Raw genomic sequence first — 26,020 nt, forward strand, 5'->3', positions numbered from 1 at the left:
GCCTATGTCAAATAAGTTATGAGCACCTGAGATCACCCCTAGTTTTTTGGTGGGGTTCGTGTTGTTTATTCTTTAGTTTTCTATGTTGTGTCGTGTGTGCTGTTGTTTGTTTGTCTTTTTCATTTTTAGCCATGGCGTTGTCAGTTTGTTTTAGATTTATGAGTTTGACTGTCCCTTTGGTATCTTTCGTCCCTCTTTTATGCATTTTCAAGACAATACTATTTAAATGTAGACGACTTTTGTAGTATGTTTTGGAACAGGAAAACAATCAGTAAATAAAAGCAGAACATTAACATTGTGTTTCATCGAATACCCGTGTAAATGTATATGCAATGCTAACTGATGAAATGTAGTTGAGACTTAGTCTACTTAGAATTGAATACCGATATATTAATCAATAATTATTGATAATTTCGTTTAATTAACATTTCATAATCAGATTTTGATAATACAAATAAATGTCTTGAACACCTTTTTCAGAAAACTTTAAAATATCCTTACATAATCATTACGAATCATTAAAGTTTCTATTTATAATAAATAAGTGAATACTTCTGCCTACTGTTTAATTCAAATTCCGTTATGAGCCTTTATCAATACAAATATCTGTTTTCAATGTGTTTTCTGTTAAAATTTCGTCTTTCAAAAGTCTTTGAATTCATCTACATGTATATCGATAAACTTTTGAAAAATAAACAAAGCTTAATGACATATATAACATTGCTCTAATGTTTATAGTGACGTTTGTATAGTATACCTAGTAGTACATTTCTATTCATTTGAATAGCCATCAACTCTAGTAAACTATGGAAAACCTAAGTAAAACTTTCAAGTATTTTGGGGAATTTTCAAGTTTTTTACAACACTTTCTTTGACAATGTTTGCCAGATGGGACTGTGGTTTTTAAAGCAAAATTTAGAGATTGCGGCGCTAAAGTAGAATGCCTTTCTGTTTTCTACAACGTTGACTCGAAATAGTGCATAATGCATAATTAACAGTTCGACTCATCGTTGTTTTCGGTACCAAGTGGTTCAGGGGCGGCATGGAGATACTACGTCACAAAGGATGGTAGGATTTCTCTTCCTGCAATTATTACATAAGACAACAAGTCAAGGTATCCCTTTGTTTGGACTTTATTAAAACAAAACACGGCATGCATTTCATCGCCTTTTGAAATCACTAATTGAATTTGGCTATTATTGTTGGTCCTTTTGATTGTATAGCTTTCCACGTGTTTCGGTTCTTATACATCCTTGACTTTCACATGTTTCAAATATTTTACTTTGATCGTTTATCATGAATGTTAATCCAGACATATACAATATAATAGGTATCATTTTCATTATTTTTCGTGATATTCTTTAATTTTGTGTTTATACAATAATTCTCATTTTCGGGTGAAATATATTAATTTTGTACATATTTATACAGTATATGAAGTGATCACGGAAATGATGAATAATAAAAAAAAACACTATTTTTTGGCATCTAAAAAGAATAAAACTTTATATTCAATTTTATGAATTATGAGGTTTGTTTTCATCTTTTACAGCCATGAATAGTTTATTTTTCTTATGAAAAATTTCCGAAAAGGGAGGTCGTAAGATTTTTTTGACACAATATATGTGTTTTCTTCATAGATTAGCCTTAGATTTATGTGTAATTTGGAAGTCAATACATAGTACGAACTTTATGATATACAGTTGCCGCTTTAGGGGTCATCCATAATTGTCAACCATTTTCCAAAGTGTACGAAACGTACACTTTTTCAGATCCCCCACCCTCCCTCAAAAAGTGTACATCAACCATTTTCAGATTTCAAGAGAAGAATCAGTCATTCTTAATAAAAAGAAGATCCTGTCCATTATATTTTAGTTTAATATCGAAATTTGCATTGAAAAAAAAAACTAAAATATATCTGACTGTTTTATTTGATGACATCTATCTGTGATGCTTGTGTTTTGTCAGAATAAGGTACAAAGATTAGTGTTTCCCCTATCACACAGTGGGAATGGTAACTCCAATAAAAAAGGGCACCTAGAGCATTCAAAAGATTAACAAAAGGGCACATAAATTATGCTAAGACTCAAAGAAAGGGAAATGCATGGTTATATTGCATTGGTAAAGTATGGACTGACAGTTGTTGATGGAATCGGAGCTCAATACATCAATCAATAAAAGTGTAATGTTTTAAAACATTTTGAGTTTTTAAATTTCCCGCCTGTATTTCTATTTAAAAGGTCCCTGTAAATATGCCATTCATGGCACTATTATCGTTGATGTCTATATACTGTAACGTGTACATATATTGGATATTTTTCAAGTTAAGGTTAGACTTCTTATGGGGGTGCTCCTAATTAAAGGAGGCTTATACTAAGAAAAATAAGTTTACTTCCGGTTTACTGGTTTACTATTTTGGAATGCATTACAAGGAAATTAATCTAAAGACCAGTTTAAAATCTTTTCACAAAATGGCGTCTTGTCAAAATAAAAAAATTCAAAGAATTTAGTGTTTCCATCAATTTTGTTTATTAAACAGAGTAAAACGATAACGATAACGATAAAGCAAGTGAAATTGACAATCGGGGGTACTGAGAAATGCTTGCAAACTTTTTGTTTAAATAATTTTACTAGTTCACATTTTTGAAAGATTTAGTTTTCATATGATTTGATCTTTTAATCGTTCAATCCCGATTGAGTAGAATTATGATATCGAAATCAATATCATCAAGTGAAAATAATAAAGAAGAAATAAGAAGAGAAACACACCCAAGCCAATTCTCGATTTTATAAATCGACTTTCCCTACGGAAACGATATAAATTCCGGATATTAAAAAAAAAGCGTACGGTAAAAATGTTGATTTTTTAACCCCCTCCCCCCAAGTGTACGTTTTGTATGTACACTTTGGAAAATGGTTAACAATTATGGATGACCCCTTAGGTTTTCTATGTTGAAAAAAATGCTCATGTATTATATATTTTAACTTTTTTGGATTCGAGCGTCACTGATGAGTCTTTTGTAGACAAAACGCGCGTCTGGCGTATAATTATACAAAATTTAGTCCTGGTATCTATGATGAGTTTATTGATAATAGGAGTGCCAGTTATCGTGCATGGACTTGTGTTTTAGTTTCAAGTTTCTCAGTATAGTACTAACGTCAAACGACAGATTAGTGTTGCCTGCTTTGTCAGCTGACACGAACGCAGAAAGCTCTTCAAGAGTTATTTTCTTAAAAAGAATCAAAATTGGTAAGCTAGGAATCAGATTGTATGTCTTCAGTTTCGTAACGTGTCTTTCTATGGGCTAGTACGTTAAAAATAGTTCCATAGCACTATCGTGTATGTACATGAATAAAAATAGTGTTTGCCTTTTTGTTTATTGTTATGTACATAAGACCCCTGGTCCCCTATTAAGCTCTTTTTGTTGAAATTTGGATGATGAATTCAATTCTTAAACGTTTGTTATTGGCTTGATGTCTGGTCGCTAAATAGTTCATGCTTAACAAAAACATAGCTGATGCATCTTATACATAAGTGAACAGTTGAAAGAAAACATTTCATATCTACCCACTACAGCTTTATCATTAATTTAACTCCGATTGAAATTTTCAATCCTTTGTATATGTCAATCCACTTTACTATGGCTATCTAATTAAGGCAGCAACCATTTGCTTTTCTGGGGGGGGGGGGGGGGGGGGGGGCTATGGTTTTTTTTTCTGTGCAAACTTTTTTTTTCGCCTTCGGCGAAGAACAATCTATTTTTTTAGCGACAAACCGAAGACAATTTTTTCTTTCAATTTTAGCATTACATATAGTGGCAGCTGAGGGTGAAACAAACAATTTTTTTTACTCAGGGTCCAAAACAAATTATTTTTTTCACCAAAACCTGGAAACAAACTTTTTTTTCCAAAAAAAAACCATAGCCCCCCCCCCCCCCCCAGAAAATCAAATGGTTGCTGCCTAAGTAACTGTTTCATTGTGTTGTCTTCGTGTATGCAATGTTTGTTACTGGACCCCTTTAGACACCTTTCAAACTTTAAAGTCTGTAATAGAAATTACTGTATAAATTATAGAATTCTCATACTCAAATTGTAACGTAAATTTATAGCTATTATATGATAGCTTTTTTCTGTATTTACCTTCATCGGGAACGCTCAAAGCCGATTATTTTAGACCCAAAAGAATGCTGAATGAGAACCGATCGGAAACGGATTTGAAGAGCTTCGCTACAATTTTTTTTTTAAAAATACCAAAATCCATCTAAGACTAAATTTGCCGGATGGAACTAAAACCAAAGATTCTTCATTATTTCCAAATTTAAAACTGGACAATTTTAGAAGGGCGCCTTCAAACTATTTTAACCACGCCACATAATGTATGTGTCTGTCGCAAGTCAGGAGCAGGTTATTCAGTGGTCATTCAATCAACGTGGCTCTGTACTTATAGTTTTCTAGTTTCTAGTTTTTCGTTTTTTTGCTAATGCGCTTTGTCTGTGTGCCTTTTTGTGTTTTTTTTTCTTCCATGTGACGTGGCTCTGTACTTATACATCCCGTTATGTGCCATGGTAAATGTTTGTTTATATATCTGTTGGTTTTTATTGTGGTTAAGATAATAACACAATATTGACTGCTGTTCCCCTATTTTTGACATTTTTACCTATTATGTCTGTTTGTTTTGTTCACACCTCGTTATTAATATTTTGAAATTTATACAACTGTCATACAAGTAAGAGTTTAGCATGTTTAGCTAGCAAGAATTTTTACCGTTATTCGTCATGAAGACCATGATGCAGTTATAAAAGCATTTGCAATTGGCACTGCCTCCTCGGTCATGAATATTTACTATGAAACTTTCGCATGGTTTTATGATAGTGTTCATTGACTTGCATATTTTATATGTAAAATTACTACAATTTTAATTTCTACATTAGATACATGCGAGACACATCTCTGTGTTAACAGTTTATTTCTATATGGCATTAGCTTTGCTTATAGTTGAAGGTTGGACCGTTACCTATATTACATGAATGCTTTAATTTTCGTCATATGGACTCTGTTGGTCAGTTGTCAGGGGCGGATTCAATATTTTTTTTTAAAAGGGGTTGCTACCTAGGATAAAGGGGGATACCAACCATATGTCCCCATTCAAAAGAATAGTATGACAAATGGGTCCCCTTGATCATCACTGGTTGTCTAATTACCAATGATATTCCTTATTTTATATTATTCTGAATTTCTGTTTAACCATGCATATATCGTTGCATATAAGACCATATAATATCTTCATTATAAGAATTTACCTTGATAAAATTGAATACTTGTGTAACATAAAAAAAAACTTGTGTAAAATAGAAATAAATTGATCTAGCAAATAAAGAAAGTGTAGTCTGTTAAAAGGGAAAGAGAAAATGATAAACAATTATCATTGGGCGAGTGCAATACATGATAGTTGTCGTAATGGAAATGGATTTCTTGTGTTCTACGTTGAAATATTAACCATACATTTAAAACATATAGTTTCATTACTGAATGATATTCATTACAATTTTTTAATTAACACGATAAGTCACAATTTCAATAAACAGTCAAATGATCAATATTATAGTTTGATATCCGGGTCTTTTTTCTAAAGAACATGTATCCGTAAATTATTTCGATCTTTGAATTCTTCGATTAGTTTACTCTATAATAATTGGTTACCGTTATGGAATATCTGTCTCAGATAACGGATAAGTTCATGTTGATGAAGTCTTTAATTATGTCATTATTCTGTAAGGTTTTCAACATTTATAGTAAAAACAGGTATGGAGAAAAAGTGAACGAGAAAAACACATCAATACAACCAAAAAAAGGTTCGACACATAATGACATATAATGTCATTTTATTATAATCTATACTAGCTATAACTATAAGCAGGAATGGTATGAGACCTCCATCTAAGTCAAAATTTGTAAAAGTAAATTATTATGGGTCAAAGTACGACCTTAAACACGGAGCCTTGACTCACGGCGAATAGCAAGCTATTTATAAAGGGCCACACCAATGATAAGTATAAAACCATTCAAACAAGAAAACCAACGGACTTATAAATTTATTGGAAAAAAAAACGAGAAGTACTTATTCAAACTTGTATTGATGCCACAAAAACTACATTAATTTTGTATTGTTAAGAGTATTGTTATATTAACTAAAATATAACAAAAACGATGCATACTAAACACAACCAGTACACATGCAGTTGAAAATAAATTTGAAATGCAACTTCACGGCCAACACTCGGCTAACCGAGAGATTGGTCGGTTAATCTATATTGAGTATGCGGCTATATGGGCGATTGGTCTGTTAATCGGCTTGGTTATACGTCTGTTAAAAGTAAAACGCTTAATTTAATGTTAAACTCTGTTAAATATACAGATTTTTGGCATGTTATAAGAACCAAATCAAAAAAAGAAAAGTGTCTCACAAAATGATATCTATCATAGAACATTTTGCACTTGTAAAAACATTTCATAGTCTGTGCAGTTTTCAGTAAAACTAAAAGGCGTCGCGCAATTATGTAGTATTTATGCTTATACGCATAGCAATTTTTGTAATAAAGGCGAAACAAACAAATTCAGATATCATTTAAAGGACAAAAAATAGTACTGTGGTTCTAAAAAATAAATTGACATTAGGAAATATTTCATAATTGTAAAATAACGTGAATAATACGACGTTTTAGTGAAAATTGTGGGAATAAAGTCTGTTAATGGGTTGGACAATTGAAATTGTGTCAGTTAAGAGTTATTTACCCACGACAATAATTTTGCTACCTTTATATTAATCCCCTTGAAAAATTTAAGAAGGAGATGTTCCTGAGTAAACAAAAATGACAATACGGTGCCACAGTATCCTAGGAAGAGCATTTTTATTTTGACTTCTTTGCATTTTATTGAAGGGTGTCACTTCAATATAGCGTGATATGGATTGGCCTCTGGAATATGCATAAATTTTTTATTGACGTTTTCAATCAGCCTAATTTTTTGTGTCTGTTCGAAGTAGCACGTTCTCAGTTCCGACTGAAAGTAGCTTTCTAATACAACACAGGGTACATATAACGTATTCTCGTTCACATATGAACATGATATTTGTCACTGGACGTTGAACCCTAATTCGTCAGCATCATCAAATTGGTTCTTTTCTTCTATTACTTAATTATATGTTGTTTACAAATCACTCTAAAGAAGTAAACGCGGAAAGGAGCGAATGCAGCTACATTTGGTTATTTTAAGTTTCAATTCATTTTATTCCGTTTAGTTCCTTTCTACATAAGTGCAGAGGAGAACTACAGTTGTCTATGGTGGCCGATGAAGTCCATTTTGCATTTTTGCGATATCGCCTTTCATATTCTTTAAGGCGAAAACGCGAAATGAAAAGGCGAAATCGCAAAATCGAAAACGCGAAAACGCGAAGTCGAAAACGAGAAATCGGTTTCGCGTTTTCGCGTTTTCGACTTCGCAATTTCGCGTTTTCGCCAAATAGAATATGTAAGGCGAAAACGCTAAAGCGCTTAAACGCAAAATGGCATTAACCTGCCACTATAGTTGTCCGCATGTAAACTTCTAGAATTTGTCACCAATATAAGTACATCGCAATCCGTTACTGTTTCAACAGCCATCGGTGTTTCATGTGTGTATTCTTAAACAAGTATTATTTTTCTCTCGTTTTTAGCAATGTATCATTCTCTACTGTCCTTATGTATTATTCTATAGTCTGCGTTTCCATCCAGATTCTCGTGTATACCATGAGGGTCCCGATTGGGGGTATTGTTTATTTCTGTATTCTTAAAATTGTTATGTCATTTTTTTCTGCATTTTATTTATCTTACTCATTATTCTTTCTTTATTTTTCATATTTTGTCATCCCAATATATTTTACTTCCTGATGTTTAGTTACATTACGACGTTTATCTCTGATTTATATACTGATTACCAATGTAGATGACAAATTTGTGTCATTCATGACAATTAAACAGAATCAACATGATATATGCGATCATTCTTTGATGAAATTAATATTACTTTAATATTACACTTTTTGAAACCATTTTTATCAATTTTCAATTTCTGTGTTGTTTCCGTGTATGTTATGTTTCATTGCTCATGTGTTGTTTTCGTATATTTTAGCCGCTCGTTTTGAGCCTACTCATTTGATCCGATAACACCCCATATAGCAATAAAATTATACTTTTATTGCCGTTCATAACTCTTAACAGACCAATTAACAGACCGGGTTTTATACATCCTACCCATTAACAGACCAGGTTTTAAATAAAGATTGATTTATGTCACCAATATACAGATTTTCGTGTAGATTTTTTACGCGATGATATCAATATGGTTAACAAACATAATGCCTTTCCTTTTTCGATGTTCAAAATATTGAATGCAAGTAAATTTAACCAATGTGCCATTTTGTGTACATTTTATGTGTGTAAAATGTGTATAAATTTATTGATGAGTAACCCGCCTTTTCATTTTATAGATCGAACAGCGAAGCTAGAAAAATAATAATTACACCACTGAATTCAGTACATTGAATTGTTTTGTTAGACATGAATACTTTTTATGATAAAAATGTATTTAGAAAGTTATACAATGAAACATGCTGAACTTTCAATGATTTTAATTCTCGATAACACCTGATTAACAGACTTTATTCAACCCGATTAACAGACCAACCGCCGATATAGCCGCATACTCAATACAGATTAACCGACCAATCTCTCGGTTAGCCGAATGTCGGCCGTGAACTTATAAATGTTTATCATTAAATTTTGGCATTGTTTTCCTTTGTTTTTGTTTTTGTTTTTTTTTTAAATTAAAGTAACTTAGCAACTATTTTTTTACCAAACATGTGACAAAGGCAAAATGATTGATAGTAGTTAATTATGTTTTTTCTCTATTGTTTACATCACGGATTCAAAACATATATTTCTAAAGTGAGTATCGAATTTCTGTTAGAATTCCAATACCAGTGGCTCTGGATGGGGGTCCTTTATTTGTGTGATTTTTTTTTTTAATATTTAGAAATAATGATTTTCATTGTAATTCTTATTCTGAAATAAATTATTCTTTATTCCGACCATGCGAGGGCATTCGTAACCAATTAAGGTCGTTAAATACCCCCGTAGTAGTATTTCTATATTCTCTACATCCTACGCGTGCATCAACAATTTCTGTAATTGTTGATAATTCTGTTATTTTTCACATTTAATTTTTGGCTCATTTTTTTTCTAAATTAATTTTTAGTTATTGTTATTAATATTCTCTATTCTGTACAGAATTTCCATCCAGACCCTCATATTCATTTACAGTTTATAATAACTAATTTTAATAATTGTTGCCGGCGGATATATAAATCTGATATGGAAACTGTAATTTTTCTTCAATTTCTTCTGTTAACTGCGTTAAAAGGTGTTTCTTTGAAAATACTAAGAACAAATATATTAAAAGCAGTACTGGTATCAGACTTAAATGGATTTTTTGAATATTCAGCTTCATTGGAAAATACTCCTGCACTTTCACTTAATGAATGTACAATGAATTGCAATAACAACGATCTTTGTGTTTCTTTCTTTTACAACTTGGATACAGGCGAGTGTGTTTTGCATTCTAACCGTTTTTATTCAAATGAACCTCCGAGTGGCACTGGTGTGCATTGGAAATATTTTGTGGCAACAAGTGGTAAGTATTTATATATCAGAAAGAAAAAAAAAGATAACATAATTAATACAGTATCTCGTTTAGACTTGGCATCCATACACCTGGAAAAAAGTATTGCAACACTTCCTTTGAAATTAATGTAAAATGACATGATTATAGAATGTGTATAATTTTGGTTCTACCAAATACTTTTGATCCGTTTATATGGTGATTGGCGTCTTGTGGGACTGTATACCTTACTTGAGCTTCATATTAGATATATGACTTAATTCGGCGCATTTTTTTAAAAACAGCTTGAAAATGAGCTGATTTTGGAGCTTGTCCAATTTAGAATTAGGGCTAATGAAATCGATTCATGTTAACAACCCAACTTCAGCCTTTTCGATATTTTATTTTCCAGTTTAAATTCAATGTCATATGTTAGCAATGGCGAATTCTGGTTCTTTAAAACAACACTATGTTTTACATTGTATTTAGCTTAACCATGCCTAAATCTGATGTTCCGTAGTAGTCGTTAGTTTGTGTGGTTCATGAGTGTTTCTTGTTTTTATATAGATTAGACATACAGTTTGTTATACCGTTTGAATGGTTTTACACTAATAATTTTTGGGGCCCTTTAATTATATATATATATATATAGCTTGCTGTTCGGTGTGAGCCAAGGCTCCATGTTGAAGACTGTACTTTGACCTAAAGTGGTTTACTTTTATAAATTGTGACTTGGATGGAGATTGGTCTCATAGCCATTCATACCACATCTTCTTTTTATATATTTAATCAATTTTTGTCATGATACTTGCAGCTACAGTCACATGTCCTGTAGAACATACCTACTACAGGCAACTTAAATTTTGCTACAGCATACATGAAAGTGATCCAATAGATTTCACACAGATCAAAACATTCTGTTCATCAAGGGGTGGAGAACTTACTGCTGTTTCCTCAGTTGAGATGAACAATTACTTTAAAGAATTTCTAGGTGAGCATTAGTAAAATGTGTCAAAAAATCCCACCGCTAATATTACCGTTAAGCGAATTGGTAATCAAAGTGCTTGTCAGCACTGAAGGTTAACATAACATGCACGTTTATGCACGTTTATGTATACGATGTAAAGAAAACTTCAGTGTACTATGTTTATGTTCTCTCAAAAGTAGTGATGAGATCTACATCGGAATTATATCTATCAAGCAAGTCCCTGAGGGCTTTGGTTGCATTTATGCTATACTTACCCCAAAATCTAAGGCTAGCTAGACCACTGTGTCCACCAAGTCAAACATATACATTTTGTAGTAAACATCAAGAAAAGGGAAACATGAATTCACTCAAGACACATTACAACCAAATTGGAGACTTTAAAATGTTTGTTCCAAATTTCCAGTTACAGCAACCTATCAATGCTGACTGGAAGTAATTAAAACTGTGACTCGATTGCTGGGAATTTTTCAATGGCAAGCCATGTCAGGCTATCAAATGTCCGTTTTTACAGATTTCCAACAAAAGAGTGACCCAGTTTTTACAGATAAGATTTTGTTCATGCATTAATGATGATAGTAAATACCTACAGATCTCACCATTAATGCAGTGGCAATCAAATGACTCCCCTCCTATCCTGAGTTTGGCTACTTTTAAAAGTTTTCCGATTTTTAACACAAAGAAGGGTATAAAGGTTGTCGTATTTTCATACCAACACATCTGGAAAAGAGTTTACGGACTATAAATTGCAAAATTGGCTACCCTGCTGGGCAGTTCTAAAACATATGGAGGGTCATATGGTCTAAGAAAGAATGGCTGTTGCAATAATGACTACAGGCCGGACTGGTGGCAAAGGGGATAAACCCAATTTGAAGAAAAAGGTTGATTTAAGAAATCTTTTCCTTGAAAACAGTCATGAGTATTACTTTTAATACTAAAAGACAGCACATGTACTATCCACTTATATGATACAGCATATGAATCAATCAAATAGAAATTAACTATAAATAATCATAATATAACAACTATGTATCTGGTTAAATATAAATACTCACCACAATTGAAAAATAACATTCATAGTTATGCTATGCAAAATAGTTTGGAAAGACATACACATAGATCATTTAAAGGCGAGGCGAAAGATACCACAGATATTCAAACTCGTAAATAGAAAACAAGCTGGCAATGCCATGGCAAAAAGAAAAAGACAAATAAGAAAACTCAAAACACAACATAGAAAACAAACAAATGACTAACACAAACACTGTGGGTGATCACATGTGCACCTGAAGAGTAAACAGATCCTGCTCCACATGTTGCACCCATCATGCAAAAGCAATGAAACCAAGATGGTCTTATCTGAACAGCAAAATTGCAAAATATTATAAAATAGAGATAAATTGTGTTATTGAATCTATTTTTCTCTATTGCTACATAAAAACTTCTTGTTTACTCAAGCTGAGCTTTGAAATATGATAATATTCAAATTTTTCACTTTCATTTTCAGCCATCAGACCCCATATAAGGGTTTGCATAGCAGGAGAAGAGCAACTAGATGGAAGTTGGGAATTAGAAGATGGCACCAGTATGTCATATTTCAACTGGTACCCTGGACAACCAGAATCAGGAAATCAAGGGTGTATTGTCATCAAAGATACATCACTTGGTGACATGTGGATGGATGCCTCATGTGCATATTCACGGAGTTGTGTATTTGTGTGTGAATATTAATCTGTGTACCTACTTGTGACATAGCTAGTATTTTGTGTGTATGCACTTGCTACATAACTTATATTTTGTGTGTACATGTATTTACTTACTACATAACTTATACTTTGTTTTGAAATGTGAATGACTAAAAAGACTAACATCATACAAGAACATTGTTTTAAAGTCCCTTGTGGAAGTATATATTTTTATTGTCCAACAGCAAAAAATAATATATCCAATATTATCTTTGTGTGCTCTTTTTTTCATAAATATCCTACAACAAATATAGGTGTAAGAGCACTCAGAATATAATTTTGGATATAATTGTTATTTCTGTTCTGTTAAAATAGTTCAATAGCGCCGAACATCGAACAAGGCTAAGACCTTGATAATATAAACCTTTGATATGAATTTCAAGAAATGTAGGTGTGGATGTGTTTACTATGTAATTTTCTATATATTAAATTATATAGCATAGGACATACCAGAGACATATATACACATCTCATTTCATACTGCAAATAAATACATAAATCCTTATTCCTTTTGTATTTGTATAATTACATATATGCAGATGCAAATTCATGTTGTTTGCTTAAACCTGAAATCATATTTCAACACACAATACAATAAATGTTTTTAATTACTAAATCTACAATAAAAATGTATGTATAGCATGTATATTCAATGGTGATCTTTTTAACAAGCAAAACAACTGGTATGTTTCAAACATTATCAGTATAAATATCTTACTACACTGTAGCAAAAAAAGAATTCTAAAAAAGTGCTGAAAATTACAAATAGATATAAAACTCTTGACAAAATGGCTTATACTCTTATACAAATTATAAAAAAATTAAAAACTGAATTTCATTTTGCTATTTTAGTCTTTTGCTTTGTACAAAAATGTTGTATGTTATATTACAAAAAAATCAATTAAGGTGGTACCCAACACTTTCACTAAAATTAATTTGGCTCGTTTTATTTTCATAAAATTTTGACAAAGTATTTACTTTGACCCTTAAACAAAAATATAAAAAATTAAAATTTTTTTGAACCAACCGTTTTGTCAGAAAAATTACACTGGTTATATAGTATTTGACAAACACCAATTTTGATCATTGAGAAGCTTAATATTCCATTTACAACACAACGTAATCAAAACGTTTAGCTGACTTTACAGAGTTATCTCCCTGTAGTGTTAGGTACCACCTTAAAATACTGCGGATTCATTAATATTCCTTGGATACCAATTTTCATAGAATTCGTTGGTACTGTGGAACCACAAATTTAAATGTTCAACAGATTACAAGTTTTCTAAAGGAATGCATGCAGACTTTGACAAAACAACGAAATTAAATATCCAAAAAATGATAGTTTTCCTCTATCCACGAAAATTGGAACCCCTGAAAATAAAATGAATCCACAGTATAGATCCTGTGTTCACACTTGAACTCCAAATACATGGATCTGACATTAATTCTTTCTTTTACTCTTTTACTCTCTTCTAACATTCTAAAGACCTTTTCAACATCAATGAACATGTTCAAGTTTTGCTAAATAATTACATTTACTTCTAAAATATGAAGTCCCAAACTTGTTGTTTGATGTGATAATTATAACACAGAGGTGACATATTGTTGTGGGGAAAAGTATTTTACTTAAGGATCTTTATTTCATTCAGATTTACCTTGTATTAATTTTGCCATTCAATAGGAAAGGAATGTATATAAGTCAAGTGTCAGGATTTCTTTTTGCTAGATTTTATAGAATTATTATTATACTTTTTCAGCTTGTCTATGCACTGCATAAGGGTAAAATTATCAAAATCATCATCAAATAAAACTTGTTCTGCTTTAACTCTTAGCACTTTCACCTCCTCTACAGGTAAAACTATCTTTCTTTCCTTTGCTTCTTTTAAGCAATCAAGTACTGCACTCCAATTCTTCTCCTGAACTAAAAATAAAGATTGATACATGTAATTATAATCACTAAACTATAAATAAACTAAAAATGTTGTTCATTGTTCCACATACAGAAAAATCATATCTCAACTTTGTGCTTCACGTATATATAACATGTTTAAATAGACTTGCATACCAACACAGTTTTATCTGCATATCTAGTAAGTAAATTCTGTATAAAATTTCTGTCTGAAATAGCTCTTAAACATTCCCCTTCAAATTTCTTTCAATCATTTAGCCAGAGACCTTTAATTTGCTTCTTTTACTATTAGTTTTGAGGGATCTGTTTAGTAATAGAAATATGAATAAAAGAAGATATTATGTAAATATTAATAACACAGGATTCAGGAACACTACACCTTCTGTTTTAAAATTATTTTGTTTTGTCATAAATCAGACTGTGATTTTTTTGTCAGAACTGTTTTACATTTTGTCATTGTTGAAGGCTTTACTGTGACCTATAACATGTATTACAAAATGTACATATAAAATAAAGCTTATATCTTCATGGTTTGGACGTTTTTGGATAGTTGTCCATTGGTAATCAAACCACATCTCATCTCCTTATATTAGAGAGCACCTACAGATATAAACGTTTCACAAACTTGGGAAACTTGTACGTCTTTGTAAGTCAGATTGTAAATTGCGTTAAAGAAGTAATAGCATTTGCAAACTGTCTTACATGTATGTAATTGACTTATTCGATATAATAAAATTGAGAATGGAAATGGGGAATGTGCCAAAGAGACAACAACCCGACCATAGAAAAAAAACAACAGCAGAAGGTCACCAACAGGTCTTCAATGTAGCGAGAAATTCCCGCACCAGGAGGTGTCCTTCAACTGGCCCCTAAACAAATATATAGTGATAATGAACGCCATACTAATTTCCAAATTGTACACAAGAAACTAAAATTAAAATAATTCAATTTGAGTTCTGGAAAATTATATAATGTTTCACTTTCACTGATGTTGCAGTATGAACCATTGAACTGCATGCATGGCTTACCCTTCTAAAATGGGTTAGCTTTCATCATACATTTCTTATCAATTATCTAGAATTCACAATTATTCCAGATTAAAAAAATTCTTTGTTCAGTGGATCTTAGTCAATGTTAGTATTTCATGAAACCACTCAATAAATCTGTTTTGTTTAAATGATATACAATCTCAAAATATATATAACTATATTTGGTATTTTAAAAACATGATTAATGGAAATCTATAAATCATTAAAATACTTAGTAATTTTTACAATTTTTTACAAAAACATTAATGCACAAATTTTTGGATTCACATGACCAGCTGATGACTCAATTAATGATTTTTATAGGCTCTGCATTCAGATTTTGATTGTAAAAAGAGTGTTTGAGAAAGGCAATTTGTTTTTAATATTTTCATGTAGATGCAGTATATATAATAGGCACAAAGCCATGAAAGCTTAAAAAATATTTTATTGTTGGTCATTTTTTAACCTTATTAAAGTTAGAAGTCAAGATTTGAAGAAGAAAAAATCTGACACAGCGACATGTCTTGCATAGTTGATATTTTGAAAGTACTATTAAATGCAAATGTTTAGATTGAATGACAATATCTGAACATGTAATATGTTAATTGTGCAAAACATTCAAAGTCAATGAACCAGGCCTTAACATGCTGTGCCAAATAACCTCAATGGTAATGAAAATTACCAATGTTTTTAAAACTGCATACCAAATACCATTGCATTATCATAAGTGGTTCACTTTGAACTAACATTTAAACACAAATGTTTGATAGTTGTAAACTACGGTATGCAAAAGTTTCAAAGTCAATGAACCATAATGAGGTGGTAGGGCCATATCAGCATGTACCAAATTTCTCATGTATCTTTGAATTGCTTTTGATGGAGTTTTGCTCATGTATTTTCTAATACAAGGGGAGGGGATGGGAGTCCTTTTAACATGCTAAGTTCAATACTTTCCATCATTATTTACAAGCTCAAAAAGTGAAATTTATTTTATTTGAACCTACGTTAAATGCTTACCTAACTCTCTAAGCAAATGGAGATAGATAGAGATTCGTTGATTTTCTTTTGTAATTATTGAAGACTGTTTCAAGTAGTTGAGCACACTAAGTCTGTCAACCTCAACTTTGTTCTTTTTCTCCACTATATGGTTTACCATTTCTGCTATATTCTGTTTAATTCCACTATGTGTAGCCAATAATTGTTCAGCTTTTTCAAAATTTTTAGTTAGAACCAAACACTTCCACAAGCCTGCTGTTGGCAGAAGGTCTGGCCATTCTTTGTCGCGACAGTCTTGAGCAAAACTTTCAATAAGTTCAAACCGAAGTGGGAAGTGTTGTAAAAGCATTACACCAATCAGAGTAAAGAAAATATCGACATCATTGAAATTTCTCAAATCATGATAAAGAATTCGCAGCAATAAAATTGCCTCATCCAATCTACCGCTATAGTAATATGCTTCTTGCAAACAACCGAAAAAAGTATCTATGGAACATAACTTATTGTCCATAAGTAATTCTCGTAGTGACAACAAACAATCGTAATCGCCAAGGTTACCAAGTTGTTGTAGTAAATTTAGGACTATACTTAAATCAGGAAAAACACCATTCTCAACGCTCTCACGGAATAAATTAACAGCTTTTTTCATCTCCCATTTGTCCATTAAAGCTGTAAGTTCCTGTTCAATAGTTTTTCGTTTTTTACCTGGAGATTCTCCTTTGAAATGAATGGTATTTGTAGAGAACGATTGACCATGTTTGATTCTCCATCCCATGCATGGAAGTTTTAATGCATTTATGTGTATTAAGGGTTTCTGGATAAAATTAGAAACATTTCTAGTCATAAAAATTGACCTGCCAAGTTGTTTAGTTTTTCCTTTACAAGCCGATGCAGTGCCAACATATTGCATTGGACATGATGAAAGTCTTCTTGCCAAAAGCATTGCTTTTAAATCTCCAGTACTGTATCTAAGGTATTCTAAAAATATCAAGACTAAAATTAGACTGAAATAAACTAAAATTATCTCCCATTGCTAATATATATTATAATGTTCTAGGTAAGTGGGAGGCTTTTGGCCCCACCAACATGTTCATTGATGTTCAATCTGCCATATTCTCAATGTGATTGTCCAAAGTCAGGAGCATGTTATTTTGTCATTGTAGTTGGTTGTTGTCTGTAATGGTTTTTTTTTCCATTATAAATGGATTTGTTGTTATAAAGTAAACCAAGATTTTTGTTTATCTGTTTGCATTGTTTTATATTTTGTCAGGTCCACGCCTTTCATCATAGCTTATCATATGGCATTGTATGGTATGGGTTTTGGTCATTATAATTTATTGAAGGCTGTACAGTCATAACAGTACACTATAAAAGTTGCTTACAACAACATCATTTGGTCTCTGGTTGAAAGTTGGATCATTGGCAATCGTAACACATCTTATTATCTTTATAAGACACATGTACATTTTCCATGTTTTTTAGAATAGAAAAAAAAGTTGTATATATTTGATTATCTTTGCAGCATTACAATAAATTAGAAATAGTATGTTACAATTATTTTGAATGGTTTTACACTAGTAATTTTTTGGGCCACTTTATAGCTTGCTGTTCGGTGTGAGCCAAGGCTCTGTGTTGAAGACTACCTTGACCTATAATGGTTTACTTTTTATAAATTGAGACTTGGATGGAGAGTTGTCTCATTGACACTCATATTACATCTTCCTATATATCTATATAATGCTTCTCTAAATTTTGAAATGTAATGATGGTGAATGTGCTGTTGTAGGAAGACACCACAGAAAACAAATTAAATAGGGTTTCAAGACATCATAATAATTTGAAAGTTCTCACTGTGACAGGATCTTGATACCTTACTTCTAAAAGCAGATACTTATATTCTTATTAGCCTGGTAAGCCAAAAGTGGTTAAGCTAGCAAAGCACTTCTTTAACTCAGTAGGTTAATATGCTGCCTTGTAACACAGATGTATCAGGTTCAAGTCCCAATGGCAGTAGAGACAAAGACAATTTTGGATGTACATGCACATAATGTAGAAGCATACTCTCTGTTTTATTTGGTGCAATACAATAAAAAAAAATCACTGCTAGAAGAGTTACTTAGGTAGGGAAGTGTAAAATGAAGATATTAATACTAATAGTAGATTCTTATCAACCATAAGTTGAGCTAGCAAAGTACACATTTAAGTAATAAAATTGAGAATGGAAATGGGGAATGTGTCAAAGAGACAACAACCCGACCATAGAGAAGACAACAGCAGAAGGTCACCAACAGGTCTTCAATGCAGCGAGAAATTCTATGTGGTGCCTTGTAACACAGACGTCCCGAGTTAGAGTCCCTATGGAAACAAAGAATATTATGTATGTAGAATCATGCTCTACGGTTACAACTTGGATTAAGGTTCATCATAACAAACGGACAAATATAGCTGTATTTACATGTCAAAAACTACTCTGAGTACAGACTTACAAGTGAAGTTGGAAAAGTTTTAATGCCTGGCATCCACTAGATATATTAAAGTTAAATGCATTTTGTGTTTCAGAAAGATAAAAATCTCTTTTGGATTTTGATGGGCATTTTTTTTCCTTCATGCATAAGGTGTGAAAATTAACTAAGTTGTGGTACAACTTTGAGATGAGCCCCTTAGGTAAAAACCAGTTTGTATTGTTTTGATTGTCCTTAATATGTTAATTGACATGGACAAGAGGTATCTTCCCAACTATAGGTGAGTTAAAGAGTTTATCTGAGTCAGTGAGTAGACAGTATTAAAGTAATTCAGATGTTTGTTTATTTTTACACCTTCTGCAGAAAGGAAAACAAATGCCCTTCAAAAACCAAGAAAGATTTTATCTTTCTTAAACATAAAATGCATTTAACTTTTATATATCTAGTGGATGCCAGGCCTTAAAACTTTCCAAACAGCACAGGTAAGTCTGTACATAGAGAAGTTTTTGAGGTGAAAATTCTGCCATATTTGTCCATTTGTTATGATGAACCTTAATGTCTTGAGTAATGAAATTATAAGAAGATTGCAAATGGGATTGCCGCATTCTTCAACTCTTGATATTAAAATTAATCTACAAACTGCTGTCCAATTACATATATTGACAACTAACAGGGGCGGATCCAGGATTTTCGAAAGGGGGGGGGGGGGGTGAAGTAAATTATAATTTTTTGGGACCTTTTTTAGGCCAAAAAACATAAAATAAGTGTACATTTAACTTTTCACACGGTTCCTAAAGTTGGGCATGTATATTTCATAGTTGCTCTAAAGTGTAAGGGTCGGACATTTTTGATGCCGTATTCTCCCCATTAAATGTCTATCATAAAATGATTGGATAGATCGAAAGCTAAGTACTAATATATTTGATGTGGGAGTTGTCAGTAAAAAATGGACATGGACAATTCTTGTTGGTTTAATTTGTATAATTCTTCAGCGATTTGCAAAATTATTACGATTGACATACTTTGGTAGGATTGCTACGGATGATTCCGACAACAAATGTAGGCATGTTATACAACATTGTAAAGATAAATCAATTTAGATTTACGATAAAACAAGTTTTAGTGGGGTTGACAGCCTATAAAGCGGCATATAAAGGAACTTCGTCACCACCTGACATTTTTCTAAAATGCAAGTTAAGTACCTTGTGTTATATTAAGGTATATATGAATTTTTTTTCTGAGACAAGCCTGTGGATCATTGCTAAAAAAACATAATTATAAGTATTGAATGCTTCTTTTTGTAACTTCATTGGGTTGTAAAAGCATTGACCATGCACACATTTTTAGTATGGCTTCATACAAAATGTACTTCGGTCAACACTTTTACACCCCAATAAAGTTACAAAAAGAAGCATTTAATTCTTAAATAATATTGCTGACAGCTGTGGAACTTTCACGAGAGTGTAATAGAATATTACTTTCTGTTTGGTGGAATTATGAAAAAGAAGTCAGTACGTTCTTGCTCAATTCCTTTGTCGCTAGCCTTTGAAGGTGTTATACTTGTCATCCTCAGCATAAGCAAATATTCCTGTAATCTGAATTTCAAAATGACTGAATGACTTTTTTTTGATGCCCTGGTTAACTCCGCCGTTTTGAATCACATGACTTTGACGTAACCAATAGTATATTACAGTAGCTACAAGTGAAAAATATTGTTATAAGTTAAGAATTGTCGCATAAAAACAAAATACACGGGAAATGGCAAATTTCACGAAGTCTTGGTCTGATTAATCATTTTTACAAATTAAAAAAAAAAAGTCCAAGCAAAGGGGGGGGGGGGGGGGGTGTATGCCCTCTACGCCCCCTCTGGATCCGCCACTGACTAAAGACAGGATACCTATGTTGAAAACCTGTCTATGACTTTGAGCTGTTGACATAACTTAATAAGCCATAATTTTGTTGTCAGTATCACAGTCACTTGTTTCTATCCATACGAAGGTCGACTATCCATATAAATTTATATGGATAGTCGACTGTCGACCTTCGTATGGATAGTATAGCATGTGGTCAGCATGTTGAGAGAAAGGACATGCATGGTTAAAGACTCATTAGGCTCAATTCTCGTACCGAGGACAACAAATGTCTTTATCTTTACATGCTTCTAGTTGTATAAAATGTGTGACTGTTGGTAATAGAGAAAATCGCTATAAATCAAAAAGTTTTAACAGATTTACACATGGCCTTCACCACCAGTGGATACCAGTCAGTATTTTATTTTCATTTTACCTAGGAAACCAGTTGTACTTTCGATTTAAAGTAGTATCTACTTTAGGGCTCATTGGTCCCGCAACAGCATGAAAATGCAATTATTAACCTACATAAATATTTTAATAATCTACTCTGTAATGCGAATAAAATCAATTTATTTTGATTGGGGTTCATGGAATAATGCATACATAAGCTCTTGAGAGCGTTATGTTACACAACCACGAAAAACAAAAAGTGTTATGAATATGGGATAACACCAGTTTACTCGGAACTACACAGACTTGGGTTAACTATTACCAATGTACATTCGGAAGAAGACTACGTCATATCAAGGAATTCCGGGGTTTCCCATAGTATATTTGACAGTCATTACCCTAGTTGTTATCCAGATCGGACGTCCCCACTTTGATGATCGGCCTATTAGACGACTAATGACTCAAGCCTAGGATTGTGATATTATAGGTAATCTATTGCATACACATATCCCTATAAAATCATTACAGTGGTGTCAGAAGTCGGCACGAATCCACTGATTTACACTGTTAATCGGTGACATCCATTCGCGCCATATTTTCATATTTTTTTCTTTGTTTTCGCGAGAGGAAAATTTTTGTTTCTTCTCTCCCGCGATTGTATTATTTCATGGCGCGCTGATTTATCAGTACTACTAATATTTGCGCGAGTGATATATTCGTTTCATATTTATATTGTGATTATCAGACTTTCCGTGTGATAAAAAATCCCATCCCCCTTTTTGTAACACATTTATAAAATACACAGATTTGCATACACCTTGAGAATAAGACAAAATAACCTTATAAACAAACAACTAGTGGATAGTTTTTGATTATCTATTTGGTTTATTTCAAGTTTTGTTTATTTATATTAATACAAATCAACACATTTTTTTTTTCTTCATTCATTGATATTCCGTTGAGCGTCAGATCTTCTGATGCCAGATATCATTTATATGTTTTTCTTTTGTTTTTCATAAATTATTGATACAACTGTGTGCGTCAGATCTTCTAATGTCATAGTTGTTATCAAATTATTTTTTTTCATTTTGTTTAATTGTCTTGTCGGTTTTACCGTCTGAAAAGTGTTCACTCATTAAAGAATGTGTTGATAATAAACTTGTACTGTACTACTATTTGTTGTGAATTGTGTATACATACGTCATTGTTTACAATTTCATACCTGTGTTTAAATAGGTTTTTTTTCTGAGTTTATGAATTTGTATATTTGATATTAAAAAGAAAGACAAATATAAACATATTTGATTGTGTCACATATGTTTATTTACATGTATGCATATGTGAAAGTTTGGAATATTTAGGTCCCTTGACTTATATGATGATATAAACAGGGCTATTAAAATTAATCAATTCCTGAAGCAGCTTTGCGCGTCAGATCCTCTGATGTCATAGGTGTTTTCAGATTTTTTTATTTTTTTTTTGCTATACTTTTGTTTTCATTGGCAAGTCAAAATAAAATCAGTATACCAGTGTTTTTGTATATTGAAGTGCAGGGATTTTTTTAGGAATTTCCTGTGTGTAGTGTTACACAATTTGTATATATTGTATATGTTTTTTGTGTCATTCCTTGTAATTTTCGTTTTTAAAAGCTTTTATTGTAATCTTATAGTTGGTAAATCACAACTCAACTCAAAATATGAGTAACTCGAGTAATTTTGATGGAACATTGCCACTCGCATGGTCTCTGCTGAAAGCCAATATTGAGTCTACAGCTTTTGAGAAAGGGTGGAAAAGTGAACAAAAATTACAAGCATTGGTATCGAGAATTACTGGAAGAGCACTAAAATTCTATAAGAACCGGTCATACACGATACAGACAGACTACGAAACACTGTGCAAACTATTTAACGACCGATTTGACTCAGTTGGTAACCCTTTACTCATTAGGGAAAAGCTAGAGAATATCTTTCCATATACAGATGAGTTATTGAACGAATTTACTGACAGGATTGAAGAGTTGGTAGAAGAGGCATTCCAAAATGAATCAGAAAATGTAAAAGAACAACTGATTATAGAATACCTTACTAATGCTTGCTGTGATGATGAAGGGAAAGAACTAGTGCAAGCTGTCGCCGAAGGTTCAGTGTACGAGGCAAAACGTTACCTCTGTACATTAAGTAAAGTAACATCTAAGAGATATTTAAAACTGAAAAGTTTATGGGAACCTGAAATGAAAAATAGAAGTGATGATAATAATTCAAAGATTGAAAAGACCGGAGACCATGATCTAATTATAAGAAGCAAAGAAACAGATAAAATTGTTGATTCCAAAGAGACAACTAGAACAGTCAACAACGGTGAACCAGAATACTATACCCCATCTGAACATTTGAGTGAATGGGATAGGAATGGAGCAATAGAAAAAGGAGTTGATACTAATTTGGTGATAGAAGAGACGGAAGACCACAGTTCCGTTATGATAGGACGAAGAACAGATCAAACGGCTCATAAAGCAGAAACAATCGAGCAAAAATCTAAACCTGCAAGAGAATACTATACAGCACCATACCATTCCGAAGATGTGAAGAATGATGCAGTTTACACAATGGAAAGTCGCAGTCACAAGGACGAAACAGATTGGTTAGGTGAAGATGATAATATGAAACAGACAGAGGAAAGTCTAAGTCCAAAGTACGAAGCAGATTGGTTAGGTAAAGATGATGATATAAGACAAAGAGAGGAAAGTCCAAGTCCCAACTGCAAACCAGATACAACATGTGAAGACAATGAAAACGGGCAGAAAATATCTACCAATTCCTACTGTTTCAACGAACACATATGCGATTGTGATAAGGAAATAAATGCAAGTAAAGTCAATGCAGGTAAACCAAAAGAAACGTCAAGGTTAATAACTCGACACAAACTCCATCTACTTGTTCAATCAATGGTAAAAGAAAATAACAACTTAGATAAAAAGAGGTCAATAAACAGACAGAAATATATTTTAGAAGAAAACATAAATGTCAATGAAGATTCAATTTCACAAGGTATACTAACATACGACCAGGTCAGGCAAACTCAAACCAAACACAAGAAAGTAGAAAATAAAGACCAAAAACAGTTCATTAACAGAAATTCAGACCATAAACAGTTAAGTCAGTCAGAACTAGAGTTGCTTAGCAACATCATTGACCGCCTTACTCCAAATTATGTATACTGCAAAGATAACCTGTTGACACTTGAACTTAAGGACAAACAATATCGTTACTGGATGACATCATATGGCAATATGGAGATCCATTATCATGATGAAGGAGAAGAAAGAGAACGAGCTAGTAATAAAGAGGGGGAAAGTCTTCAAGATACTCAGAGTAGCTGTGTCGAAAAACAAATTATGAAGACAGAACAAGGGACACAAACTGATGAACTATCTTCAGGAAAAGAATCCAGTCTTACAGAAGGAAAAGAGATGAAAGATCAAAGTACTCAAGCAACAGATGATCAACAAACTCCAATACACTTTGATCAAATACATAAATGGAGCATGCAATTTACACAGGCAGCCTTTAACCATCGCAATACTGTCGAAGCAGAAGATGAACATATTGATCCTGGTTTCCTTGAAGGAACACTATTAAAACTAGGAAAAACACGTACAGAAAAAAACCAAGAAGCAAAGAGATGTACAAGAGCTAACGAGACTAATAATCTGGTCAGAGATGATTTGAAAGATACAAAAAAGAAAGCTTACATGAAGACTGAAAGGTCCAAATACAAGAAAATAAACTTGAAACAACAGATAAAAAGGACAAAGCAGAACTTGACCACCAAGAAAAAAGAAACTGGTACAAGTGAAAGGAAGATAATGAGAACAATTAAAAGAAAAGAAGAACAAGTAGCAATGAGAATGTTACCAAAGACGAGGAGTTGGGGTAAAGACGTGAAACTTAGATGGAAGAAACCTAAGGCTAAAAGATTCCATAGTAAAACATTGGGGAGATCGGATTGGAATTTGAACCTTGACAGAAATGATGTTCAGACTGAAAGTCTCGTCACGGACAAACCATTTGATATTTCTGCAACCGAAGATGGAGAGATATTGTTGCCATGCAAAAACTAGTTTCTTGAGTTGTCTTTTTATGTTTAAAAAATTATTTGATTGAAAACAAATGTATATAGTTACTGTATTATTTATATCAGAATTACATTTATATTGAATGCTATAGTTACTGCCATGTATATAATTATGTACAAGTGTTGGTTCAGAATACTAGTGTATAAGTTTTTTGAATTTATATTCGAAATGTATATATAATTTTTAGAAATTCATGTCTTTTGATATTCGTCACTGGACATACATGAGCAAAAAAAAAACAATCCATCATTTTATATTCATATTAAGCATTTATGTGTCTTCCTAGTACCAGGAATATCCTTTCTTCCAAGAATTCTACTGGTAGGATATGTACAACGACAGAGTAGACTTTTTTACCCCGAAGATAATGTATTTGCATTTATATTAATGTACACAACTAATGTTTTTGGTGTTATGGAAGGGAGAGGAAGTGGAAAGGATATTTATTTCAAAGTCACATTTTGCATTTACGTTTTAAGAGACATGCATCCTGTATTCTTTGGACAATTCTAGTTCCAATATATGTTATCCTCCGGATAGACGAACTTGTTCAGCAATCACAAGATACCGTGATGAAAATTAAGCTGTGTTTTAATATAATTGTATATACGTTTTAAAATAGGCATTGTCAATACATTATATCTCAGAATCTCATAACCAATTTTGTATATAGAGATTCTTTTGCATATTCGTGTACAGACGGGAAAGGTTATCTGCGTTTCATAAATTTAATGATTATACATAGCGTTATAAAACATGTCATTGGAGACTATATATCTACATGTATCAACTACAACTCTACTGACTATATAGTGAATTTCAAT

General features: G+C 32.4%; 3 protein-coding genes across 3 annotated transcripts; 2 read left to right on the top strand and 1 right to left on the bottom strand.

The window, feature by feature from the left end:
• Positions 1-9,395: 9,395 nt before the first annotated feature.
• Positions 9,396-12,907, top strand: LOC139523619 (macrophage mannose receptor 1-like). The gene is made up of 3 exons (XM_071317770.1): positions 9,396-9,726; positions 10,508-10,684; positions 12,186-12,907. The coding sequence occupies exons 1-3, from the start codon at positions 9,408-9,410 to the stop codon at positions 12,407-12,409; spliced, it is 720 nt and encodes a 239-aa protein (XP_071173871.1). The 5' UTR covers positions 9,396-9,407; the 3' UTR covers positions 12,410-12,907.
• Positions 12,908-13,013: 106 nt separating this feature from the next.
• LOC139523618 (uncharacterized) lies at positions 13,014-21,100 on the bottom strand. Its single transcript, XM_071317769.1, has 3 exons — positions 20,946-21,100; positions 16,378-17,334; positions 13,014-14,344 (listed from the first exon to the last, which is right to left on the bottom strand). Exons 2-3 carry the CDS (start codon positions 17,297-17,299, stop codon positions 14,130-14,132), a joined length of 1,137 nt encoding a protein of 378 aa, XP_071173870.1. The 5' UTR covers positions 17,300-17,334; positions 20,946-21,100; the 3' UTR covers positions 13,014-14,129.
• A 1,657-nt stretch (positions 21,101-22,757) lies between these two features.
• On the top strand, positions 22,758-25,181 carry LOC139525076 (uncharacterized). Its single transcript, XM_071320256.1, has one exon. It carries the CDS (start codon positions 22,758-22,760, stop codon positions 25,179-25,181), a length of 2,424 nt encoding a protein of 807 aa, XP_071176357.1.
• The last annotated feature ends 839 nt before the right edge of the window (positions 25,182-26,020 follow it).

This window comes from Mytilus edulis, chromosome 5, assembly GCF_963676685.1.
Source record: "Mytilus edulis chromosome 5, xbMytEdul2.2, whole genome shotgun sequence".
In the NCBI taxonomy this organism is placed as follows: Eukaryota; Metazoa; Mollusca; class Bivalvia; order Mytilida; family Mytilidae; genus Mytilus; species Mytilus edulis.